The sequence below is a fragment of the Cardiocondyla obscurior genome, linkage group LG07, assembly GCF_019399895.1.
Source record: "Cardiocondyla obscurior isolate alpha-2009 linkage group LG07, Cobs3.1, whole genome shotgun sequence".
Lineage (NCBI taxonomy): Eukaryota > Metazoa > Arthropoda > Insecta > Hymenoptera > Formicidae > Cardiocondyla > Cardiocondyla obscurior.
In genome coordinates, this window is record NC_091870.1 from 8,157,645 (window position 1) to 8,169,363 (window position 11,719).

At 40.2% G+C, this 11,719-nt stretch overlaps 2 protein-coding genes across 5 annotated transcripts in view; one reads left to right on the forward strand and one right to left on the reverse strand.

Annotated features, from left to right (window-relative positions):
* Positions 1 to 6,642, forward strand: part of Skd (mediator complex subunit skuld) — a 25,548-nt gene extending 18,906 nt beyond the window's left edge. For both annotated transcript variants that reach the window (XM_070659580.1, XM_070659581.1), the window contains 9 exons: positions 19 to 1,842; positions 2,097 to 2,439; positions 2,528 to 2,838; positions 2,950 to 3,141; positions 3,264 to 3,575; positions 3,713 to 4,051; positions 4,139 to 4,420; positions 4,579 to 4,850; positions 4,939 to 6,642. In XM_070659580.1, the coding sequence (XP_070515681.1) occupies positions 19 to 1,842; positions 2,097 to 2,439; positions 2,528 to 2,838; positions 2,950 to 3,141; positions 3,264 to 3,575; positions 3,713 to 4,051; positions 4,139 to 4,420; positions 4,579 to 4,850; positions 4,939 to 5,071 (4,008 nt within the window). In that variant the 3' untranslated portion in view covers positions 5,072 to 6,642. The remainder of the gene's footprint in view (positions 1 to 18; positions 1,843 to 2,096; positions 2,440 to 2,527; positions 2,839 to 2,949; positions 3,142 to 3,263; positions 3,576 to 3,712; positions 4,052 to 4,138; positions 4,421 to 4,578; positions 4,851 to 4,938) is intronic.
* A 299-nt stretch (positions 6,643 to 6,941) lies between these two features.
* C1galta (Glycoprotein-N-acetylgalactosamine 3-beta-galactosyltransferase 1) lies at positions 6,942 to 10,871 on the reverse strand. Of its 3 annotated transcripts, none has more exons than XM_070659592.1 (7): positions 10,175 to 10,871; positions 9,391 to 9,602; positions 8,854 to 9,005; positions 8,572 to 8,759; positions 8,181 to 8,388; positions 7,962 to 8,100; positions 6,942 to 7,844 (listed from the first exon to the last, which is right to left on the reverse strand). In XM_070659592.1, exons 3-7 carry the CDS (start codon positions 8,882 to 8,884, stop codon positions 7,301 to 7,303), a joined length of 1,110 nt encoding a protein of 369 aa, XP_070515693.1. In that variant the 5' UTR covers positions 8,885 to 9,005; positions 9,391 to 9,602; positions 10,175 to 10,871; the 3' UTR covers positions 6,942 to 7,300. The 3 variants fall into 3 exon arrangements, with proteins under 3 accessions (XP_070515693.1, XP_070515695.1, XP_070515694.1); XM_070659594.1 differs by having other exon boundaries at positions 8,572 to 8,747; positions 10,175 to 10,865; XM_070659593.1 differs by lacking the exon at positions 10,175 to 10,871 and adding an exon at positions 9,726 to 10,129.
* Between the last annotated feature and the right edge of the window lie 848 nt (positions 10,872 to 11,719).

An 11,719-nucleotide genomic window follows, 5' to 3' on the forward strand; every position in this document is an offset into this window, starting at 1 on the left:
ATGTATGTATGTTCACAGAATTTGAATCAGCTACAGATACAAACGCCTCCAGGTTCGAATAAATCTGGCGGATTGCATGAAGAAACAAGGGTAGACGGTACAAATAAAAATAATAATCGAGGAGTTACGGTGCTACGGCCAGAAGAGCTATCTAAGATGTTTCCAACTCCGCCTTCTCTGGAGCATAATCCCGTTGCCTCGCCTTGCCAACTGAGTGACCCTCTCATGGACCAGACTGAGTTGCTGATTCCTTCGCGACCGCTCAGACACATGCCCGATATTTATCCTAATATGGGCTCTCCACAAGAGGAGCCAATTGACGATTGGTCATACGTGTTCAAGCCGGCGGCTATTAGCAAGATGGTCGGTTCTTCCAAGTACGCACCCCTCACGAATCTGCCTAGCCAATCTCTGCCATCCATTACACTGCCACCGCACTGCGTGTACAGACCTTCCTGGCAGTGCAATTCTGCTTCCACCAATCAGGCGGACAAATCTCTTCCACCTACTAGACCCGGATCAGTTCAACAGCAGCAGCAGCAGCAGCAACAACAGCAGCAGCAGCAACAGCAGCAGCAGCATCAACAGCAGCAGCAGCACCAACAGCAGCAGCCGCAACAACAGCAGCAGCAGCCGCAACAACAACAGTCTTGTCCACAAAGTCCGGCGCCACCTTATCGTTCGAATACCCTGCCCGGTAGACCGCCACCACCTCCGTACGACCAACCCAGTCCAGCTACATCTACCACTTCCTCGTATCTCAATAAAAATCTCAATAGTATTGAAGCGGATACACCGGGACCCACTCGCGCACCAGAATCAAATTCTCTCGTAGTGAATATTCTTCTGGGTGATACCGCGCTCAACATCTTCCGCGATCATAACTTTGACAGTTGCAGTTTATGTGTGTGCAATGCTGGGCCCAAGGTTGTAGGCAATATTAAAGGCGCCGATGCGGGAGTTTATCTTAGCAATTCATGGGTGGGTTCTGCGGTCTTCCAGGACGATGATCAAATCAGATGTAGTTGTGGCTTCAGCGCCGTAGTAAATCGTCGACTCGCGCATCGAGCAGGTTTGTTTTACGAAGACGAGATGGAAATCACAGGCATCGCCGAAGATCCAACAGAGAAAAAGAAGGGTTCGCTTACTGCGACTGCATGTCCCGGAGTGAAAACTACTCCAGAGGGTCTTGACACGATACCACCGAATGTTCTCGAGTTACTTCGTGAGCAATGTCTAATCGTCCAAAGTTCAGCCAGCAGTCTGTACAGAGCAGCTAGGATATGCGCCACCGTAAAAAGCTACCCAACATTGACGCCGACGGTGAATACTCTAGAATTTAATGACGGCAACGAAGTATGCGTTGCCGCGCTTGATCAAGGCAAGCTCGATAGCGCACATAACGAGAGGGCGACGCGCGTGAACGGCGTGCATCGGTGGGTGTTCCTTAGGGCTCGTGGTCCACAATGCAGTGGTGACATCGTGCGCATGATGAGATCGTTGCAGCCGTTACTTCAGGACGCAGTGCAAAAAAAATGTACAACACGCATGTGGGAGGCACCCTATACCGTCACCGGACCACTCACTTGGCGACAATTTCATCGTTTGGCTGGCCGCGGTACCGACGATCGTTGTGAACCACAGCCGATACCCGCTTTAGTCGTCGGATATGATCGCGATTGGTTGTCATTATCGCCGTACGCGGTTTGCTTTTGGGAAAAATTGTCGTTAGAACCATTCGCCGGCCCCAGAGACGTTGCCTATGTGGTTGTCGCACCCGACAGCGATTGTATAGTCAGTAGGGTTAAATCGTTCTTCCGGGAACTTTCCTGCACATACGAGGTAAGTTTAAGTATTGATTTTTATCATTTTTATGTATTAGTAAATTATTTTATGCAGCGTTATTAATATATTAATAAATTATTATATATTTTTTTCTTGTTTAAAAAAAAAAAAAATTTTAATACTTTACGAAAACTTATGTATTATTAACTATTTATTTTTATTCTTAATTAAAATTATTTTTAATTTAAATTAAAATAAAATTATTCTTAATTTAAATTAATATTAAAACTTTAATGTTTAATTTGTTACAGATTTGCCGATTAGGAAGACACACGCCAATCTCGAAACAACTACGCGATGGAATTTTGCGTGTCGGAAAATCGACCGTGCAAAAATTAGCAAAGCAACCAATCGACGATTGGTTTAAGTTTTTGGGAGAGAATCACATAGGTGAACTATTGAGATTGTACGCTCAAGTGTGTAATCACCGGTTGGCTCCGTATTTGACACAAGTCATTCAAGATCGTAGTTTGTTAGATCCTGGTGATTCACAATCTCCTAACAAACAACAGCAACAACAGTCCGCCACAATTCCTGTTCCCGATACGATGCCAGCTACACCCGATGTATTAACGACCAAACCCGAATCTGTCGGTATGTATCATCGACGATTACGTTTTGACGTTATGTTTAACGGCACGTGTCTCGACTTAATTTTAACAAGATTTTTTGTCTTTTGTAGAAGGAGAAAATCCAAGAAGCGAGACTCCTTCTTCGAGTACATCGACGAATCAGACCACTACTAATGCAGCCGGTAATACAACACCGACCTCGCAAACTACAAGTAACACGACACCGATTACTACAACCACAGGCCCAGATGAAGAAGAGATTGAACCTCCAGCCATCGTTGTCTACTTCGTAGAACCTTTCTCATTAGGCGGTACTGAGGATCCCGATCGACGACGACTCGCTATTTTAGCTCTACTTAGAGCTTATTCTACCGCGATCAACAGTATGCCCGAAAATATGAGATCGAATATTCACGTTCAGGTATTATTAATTGAAATTTTATTTTGACGATAGAATATTTTTTTAATTTAATCAATTTAATTTAATTAATGTTCTAAATTATTTTTACAACTGCGATTAATATATTTTCAGATAATATCTTTAGAAAGCATAATGGAATTGGGACGAGCTCGTGAAAGGCGAAAGATTCAAGACGAAATGAGAGCTTTGGCGTTAAATGTCTTTTTGCAAGGACGTCGATTATTAACTCATAATTCTACAGTAAAAAGCCTCACTGGTTTCGGTACTGCTGCCGCTGCGGATATCTTCCTTAAGAGTAAAGATGTAAGTTTATATTATTTATTATATAATTGTGAATATAATTTCGATGATATTAATTCAAAATTAAAATCCACGATATAAATTGTTTTCCCTTTTTTACTGACAATTTTGTAACTGTGTTTTAGGAACGGAATAGAGCACCTTACCGTCTCTATGCGCCGGCTTTCGTGCTAGCACCATTACGAGCAAAAAGCGAAGCTCCCGAATCATTCGGAATGCCGAGACCCGAAGAGTGCGCGGTGCTCTATTTAAGTTACTGTTTAAGCGAGGATCAGTCTTGGCTGTTGGCAGCAGCAACCGATGACAGGGGCGAAATTTTCGAGACTGCAACTATTAACATCGATATACCCAATAGAAAAAGAAGAAAACGCGCCTCTGCTAGGCGCATTGGCCTTCAAAAGCTTATGGATTTCATATTGGGCGTAATGTCCCAAGGTGTAAGTAATAAAAATTTTATAATAAATTTTTGTAAATTAAAACTAACGATTCAAAACTCTCATTAATAAGTTTTCTTTTTTTTTTTTTTTAAATGTATATTCTTTATCATTACATATTTATTTTGTGAATATTGCAGGTACAACCGTGGAGACTGGTCGTGGGTCGAGTAGGTCGCATTGGGCATGGTGAATTGAAAGGATGGAGTTGGTTACTTTCGAGAAAAGCACTTTTGAAAGCTTCAAAGCATCTAAAAGAGATATGCGGACAATGTAATCTTATGTATCCCTCGGCGGTACCTTGCGTACTCAGCGCGTGTTTAGTCTCACTTGAACCGGATTCCACTTTAAGATTAATGGCCGATCAATTCACTCCCGATGAAAGATTCAGTCAGGCATCTGTAAACTGCCAGTTATCTACACCTCAAGACGTCACATGTACTCATATACTTGTCTTTCCCACATCCGCCACCACTCAGGTATTAATAATATATATATATATATATAAAACTTCAATTAAATCATTTCGCGTACAGTCAGACTAAAAATGCTGTTCGATACTTTAGTCGTCGCAGACCGCATTTCAAGAGCAACACAACGTACCCGAGTTAGGAGACGACGAACTATTTTCCGCATTAAATGACGATATGCCGGAAGGCATGGAGGGAATGGGAGATTTTAACGATATTTTCAACGTTTGGCCTGAACCGGGCGCAGGCGGTGGTCAAAGCCCAAATGGAAGTCCGCATCGTCCTGAAGGTTCACCACACGGAGGAGATGGTGGTGGATCAGGCTTAGGCAATCATGATGGACCTGGCAGTCCATTTCCGTGCAGCAATACGCCAAGAGTAAATTTTTTATTAATTTTTTAAAATGCCAATGCGTGCGCTGTTTTTCAAGAGATCCTAATCTAAATCGTCGTCATAAAATTCGTGTTCAAGCAAGCCTCAAAAATTCTAAACTAAATATTCAAGTAAATTTATGATTTAATTAATTTTATTCGCAGATAGCGACGACTGAGCAAGCAGAAGAAGTCGGCACGCTCCTACAACAACCGCTCGCTCTTGGATATTTAGTATCGACTGCGCCGACAGGACGAATGCCACCGTGGTTTTGGGCGGCTTGTCCGCATCTCGAAAACGTTTGCCCGGTATTCCTGAAAAACGCGTTACACTTGCACAGTCCCGCAATACAACAGAACAGCGACGATTTACTTCAACAACAAAATGCACCCACCGCTCATCCTCTGGACTCGCAGTATACCACTGACGTGCTCAGGTATGTATTCGCAACGATATCGATGAAATTCTCTTTCCGAACGTTTGTTGCCCGGGATTTGTTATCGTGCAATTTACATAATTGACAGGTACGTGTTGGAAGGATACAACGCACTGTCGTGGCTTGCGTTGGATGCGAATACTAAGGATCGATTGTCCTGCTTACCGGTGCACGTACAGGCGCTCATGCATCTCTACCATGCGACGGCAGCTCTCGTCTGACCCACACCCTCTCCCGTTGTAGTGCAGTATATGCACCTCTCTCATGCACTCCTTATTGTATCGTCACTCGGGGCTTTACGAGAGCAACTGATTTCCTATGCCCTTTACCTACACATTAGTTAGGTACTTAGAAAAAGAAAGAAAGAGAGAGAAAGAAAGAAAGAGTGAGAGAGAAAGAAAGCGAGAGAGAGAAAGAGTGTGAGAGAGAGAGAGATTGTCTAGGTACAGAGTACGATCCTTCTCGACCATATGTAAAGAGAACCCGAGCCTTTTTTACTCGGACTCTAATTAATATACAAGTTATAGCGCAATGAAAATGCAAAATCCGATGAGAACGAACAGCGACTCTCTCTTTACCATTTTTCTATTATAACAGGCGAAATAGATTGTACTTTGTGTTTATGATCATATCTCGTATTATGTAAGGCAAAACTGATGAATTGTGCATCCAATACGACCATTGCCAGCGGAAGCAAATGTGAGAATTTGCGAATGGTAGATGCGAAGCTGTGAGCAGTGAACGATACGGTGAGAGAAAGAAAGCACGACAGACCAAAAGGGAATGAATGAGAGTGAAAGAAAAAAATAGTGAGAAAACATGTACGAAAGAGATGAAGAAAACAAGTGAGCGAACGATTGAGTGAGCGAAAGAGAAAAGGTGAAACAGAGAGTGCATAATAAGAAAATAATTTTCGATTGCCTCTCTATCGATAGATAGTTGAATTACAAATCAGAATCTCTAGAAAAATTACGTAACCAAAAGTTTTTAATTGTAAATTAAATTTTGTACAAAGCTTTTATTATTAATGACGACGAAATAATATAAATGATATTACGTTGTTTTTTAATTTTATATAGATGATATAAAAAAAAAGAGAGGTGGACTTCTTTTTTATAAGCGATGCCTCGTATAAGCCCCTGGTGTGAGATAAGTATGACGATTATAATATTATATTATGCTCGCGCGGCACTGGGTCGCTGTTATCATGTTTCCTGGACCCGTTAGCGCAATTTTTCGATGCTGTTTGACAAATTTTATTCGGATTAGGTGACCTCTATATATTATACATACATTATAGTGTAAAATATTGTTTTTAAATAATTTATGAAGTGAGACATCGCCGAGATTAGATAATTGAGAATGAAAGAGAGAAATAATCGTGAGGATGAAAGAAGAGAGAGTAAGAGAGAATGAAGAGAGAACGAGCCCGTTATACAAAGATTGTTTTCCAATTTAACTTTGAATGCAAAACGAAAGAAAAGACACGAAGAGAAAAATGTGGGGCGCGTCTGAGTGGAGCCACGGTGGCCAATTGCGTCAGTCGCATAGTACAAATATGACTTGTACATAGAATCCCTAACTCCCTTAATTAATTGGTTAATTTACTCACACCCACACTCACTCTGTATCTATAGTATTTATTACTGGGTAGTACGTCATTATTGGGATTATTATTATTATTAAAATTATTATTACCATTATTATATTACGAAATACAGTTTTATGTGTGTATATATATATTTATATATAATTATACATATATATATACATATATAAATTACATATATAATTTTTCTCTCGTATTTGCAGTGCCCAAAAAATTGTGTTGCAAGCACAGTAGAAACGCATAGAAAAAGAATGTCTGTACGCCTGTTGTAGATATGTAAAAACAAAAACGTAAGTATGAATAATTGGGTCAGAAAATTTTGTTTGTTCGCTAAACAATTGCTCCTAGCTATTCTTCTAATTTTCGCCTACATTTCTAATATAATTGGAAATGTAAAAAATGTTTTTAAATGATATAAAAGTTAAGAAAGGAAAATGAAACTTGATATCTTTAACGATATGTGCAATAAAATACGAGACCTGTTTTGCGGATCATACATTTTATTTAAGAGTTTATGTGCTTAAGGAATTATTATCACATCTCATCTCACAAATTTAACACTCGATCGAACAAAACCGATGAAGTTCTTTTTATGACGCATGTCTGTTGTGCTTGCATCTTTCTGTCCTCTATTCTAAACTACCAATATCCATTATGGCCATAGAATCCTAACTTTAATATAGATGCGTATAAAGACTTTTCTATTTAAGAAGTACGATATATCACACTTTTTATCCGCTGAGAATATATTACACTTATATCGTTGGCTCGAATGGACTAGTATCATGTATAAAACAAGAATTATATGGAACCTTACGATCTATTTACGACAGTGTACAGACTAGTATTCGGTCAACGTTGACGGTCGGTCTGGAGAAAATTTCTCCAAACTGTGATTAATACCATATGGCCTCAAATGGTAAATTAAATACTCCAAAACGTACATCATATTTGGTGACACATAGTGGAATGAAACGGCACTATCCGAACAGCAGTTCAAGCCATCCTTGGTATCATAATAGATATACTTCCAATACCAGAAATTCTTGTCTACATGATTTGGTATTAAATGATGCTCTGGTACGAATGGAAAGAATCTACCGCGCCCGTGAGGATCCCTGGTATCCATCGCGCGCACGCCAAGTTTTTCAAGACATTTTCCCATCTCAACGTCTTCGGCACCGCCGTTGTCCGGTCGGCACTTGGTCTTATCAGGTAAGCCTTCTTCCACAAATTTACGTAACCCTTCTTTACTAAGTACATATCCAGCGCCTCCGCTCATATAACCTTGCTTTACGAAAGGTTTAAATCTGCATCCGAAGTATAATGATGAATTTGGATTGTACGACGATAGCATATATCGCAGATTTTCAACTACTACGTATCTGAAAACACGTAAATTCAAAAAATAATTTTTTTTCTATTTTATACTATGTAAAATATACAATACATGTGCGGTATATATGTAAAGATAAATTTAATCGTTAACAGAATACACTTACGTGTCGTCATCAGCTTTCATAAACCAATCTACTTTATCTTTGTACTTCTCATAGGCGTATTTAAACGCTTCTTTGGTTTTAGCCCACAGGTTATCTCTGCCCTCGTTTACTGGCAACACTACAGTAGGTAAGCTGGCGTCTAGATGGAATAAAATAAGTAAATCAATAAGCACGTTATGTACGTATCACAAATTTTTATCTTTATAACATTTCAAATACCTGCCGCAGAACTCATAAAAAGAAGTACATTGCAGCGTTTTCCCCACGTCGCTTTTACATGACGAGCCTTACTCTGATGATTTTTCGGACCAGTCATAACCCAGCAAAGAACACGCACTTTTTTCGCCATGTCCTGAGCTATTCTGTCCTCTCCCTTGTGAAAATCTTCATCATCACCATGAAACTTTACTTCCGTTTCAGGACCAATCTATTAGAAAATTTAACGAGGTATAGAAATTATTTTAATTAATAGTTTTTATTTAATTAATTAATTAATAGTTTCAAGAAACATTTTATTTCTCTCACTTGATCGAGTTTGATAATTGAACTATGAGCGATTTAAAAAACAAAAAATACCGTAGTTTGAAATATAAATTGTACAATTACGCACCTCTGACTCCAGTTCTGAGTAATGATGAGGATCTCTAGAAAAGCTAGAGCTACCTGGCACCCAATTGAACATGTGCGGTACATCTCTCGTGGATGTAATGAGCAAGCACGCCGATAAAAAGCCGAAAACCATTCCAGCAGAGAGTGTCAATATAAATCGCCGTCCACCTCGTCCGCCTGTGGAAAAAACTAATTGCTATAATTACACATTCACACCTTGTGGACTAATACAAATAAAGGTACAATAAATTATATACTTATAAAAATTTAAATAAAAACTTACTATCGAAACTAGGAAGCCGCTGCTGCACCATGTTATATATTATAAATTGTTTAACTCAATATTGCTATAAATGCACGAATATAAGTTCCAGTCTCTCTTGCATTCATGTTTTCTCACATAAATGCAGGTATATTATTATTTATTACTATTTTCTGAAATATAAAATATTATCTAATTATAATTATTAATAAAATATAAATACATGACTGTTTTATAATTAAAGTACGAAAAAATTAGATAAGACGAGTCTTTAATGTGTAACGTGCTATAAATGGCAAACGCTTTTAAGATATCGTAATATCTACTATCTTACAGCCAGTAAATACTTATAACTCGTTGCTTGTTACTTCCTGGCGACGCTCATTAATATTTTATCATATCGGCAATTTTAATGCTGACGTTAAATTGATTAATAACGAGGTGAAAAAATACTGCTATCTTTAACACCAGTGTAGTATAATATTAATATTTATCGCGACCGTTTTATGTTCAATTTTATTATTTTAATTTTATCATCCAATAATTCGATATACATACCTGATTAACAAGATGCTTTGATAACGAGATAAACTCTTCAAGGCCATATCTAAGCTCGTATATTGAACTTGTTATTCAATGATGAAACAAATAATATTCACTGCATCTTTTCTCTCCTCTTCTATTTAATCAAACAGCATTGGTAGTCGTCTATCAATGAAGGAGTTATTTATTTGGTTTAATCCAATATTCTCGGCTTCAAAGCACTGAATCTGAAACCAAAAATATGTTGAAAGTCTAAATGAAGATACCCAGAAGGTAGCTGAGCTACTAAGTTCACTTGGAGACAATGCTATACTTTGTAACAGTGCGCATTAAAATTTTCAATTGCGTACTTATCTCTTTTTGTAAACAGCTCCTAAGTGATATAATTCGTGGTAACTTTAAATATAACTCTACACTAACACTTGACTGATAGCAGTTGAAGCACTGAATGATATTTTGTTATGTTATCTCTAAGCAAGTGGCATATGAATGCATTAGTATTTGAGAATAGATGTGAATGCAGGTCACACATATACCAGGTACGTTTTGTAGGTCACATTTACCAGGTGTTAATACAGAAAATAATGAATGTGCAGTTATGCAATGCCACAATTACAAAAGTACATTGTGCAAAAGCCCAGGCGATAGCGTATTTAACGCGAGATCAACGAAAAGAATAATGATACTGTAGTTTAGGGGTCTTACTGGCGGCAACAGAAATTCACATTTGCAACACAAGTTGTAATGTGAGATTGGAATGTAGCATTTATTTTCACAAGTATCATCCGTTTTTGCTTACCTTCGCCTCGTCGTATCTCTATAAACCGATAGCGCGCTGTTAGCTGCTAATGCCTGCGCTGATGCGTCCGTTCGCTCCCCGTGTTTATCAAGTTATTTACGCAGTTGCGCAAATATTTGCACGATCGTGATAGATGGTCGCGGTCTAATGTCATCGTCGCTATGCACCCGGAGCACCTAGCCGAGGGTTTTCATTCACGAACCCTGCGGGTCTCCCGGTTGCCGATGGTGGGCCGGGGAATGTTCACGTCGGGCCTCGCAGCAGCTGGAGTCGTGCAACTCATAGGGAAGAGCTTTCCTTTAACTCGAGAAGGCGGCATCCGGATCCGGGTCCTCCTCCGCCACCTCGGCCAGTCTTCCGAGAAGCGTCGCGCTATCGCGGGAGCGCGGTCACTGCGCTGGGAATGCCGGAACCGTGCGCCATTGGGTCGGCGAGATCAATCGGTAGATTAGACGAGATTAGAGGCGACGCAGCATTTTTTTTCCTCTCCCTGACGAGAATCCCGCGGAGGTCCGCGAGCCTGCGGCGTCGTCTCACGAGCGCTGTCGCGAGCGGCGCGTCCACGGCACAGAGAAATCCGCGAGCATTCAGCCGATTCAACGGCGATAACAATCGGCGGCACACGTCTCTCTTTCTCTCTTCTCGTCCCTCTTCACCCTCGAGGATGCAAATTCCGTGCGCACGCGCGCGCGTGTCGTGCGTTAGACATGTATTGTGTGCATACCTATGTACGTGCCGGTTAAGAAAATTTCCGTGCGGGTCACCGAGGCGGACTCCATTACGCGACTCGCGGCTACGTCGTCCATCTCGCCCCGTGTGACCCGTATCACGATTATCGCAAGGAAACGTCGCGGGCACGGGGGAGGCGGCCAGACACACGCGACGCTATCCGGTGCGCGCGAGCGCGCAATCTCATTGTTATCGCGCAACGACTACGCATAGATTGCTCAGAAATTACATGCACGTCCACGTGTTTTTTTTTTCCTTTTTTTTTTCTTTTAATTAAAACCGTCGTCACTTTATCGTCGTTTCTCGCGTTTATCTGCGAGCCCTGGCCTGTTATTTCGCGACGACGCCCAGCAATCGTCATTGCAATTAATTGTAAATGATTGCCGCTTTCGAGTCCGCGTTGGAAAAATAATTACGCACCGGGTTGGAACAGAAATAAATTCGCTGAACGATCCTCTTCCTTGAATTTCAATAAACTTGTGTTTTACAATGGTAAATAAGATTAAAAGTCCGGCTTGTCAGGAATAGAATTTTTATTTTGCATATAAATCGAAATGTTTAAGTCTTACTGCAAAGGCATGTTTGACGAGATTACTCTTTTTGTTATTAAAAAATATATTAACAATTAAATGACGATCCCCAATTACGATTAAATAAAAACGGTGATTTAATCATGCGCTCATACAGGTGGCTGAGAAGTTTAAAATAATCAGAATGACAAGTTCGTCAATCACGGAATTTCGCAGCGCCGAGTATTCGAAAACGCTCAGGAAGCATTAGAAATTTAGAAGGAGTAAGTTGGTGGCACGGAGAGCG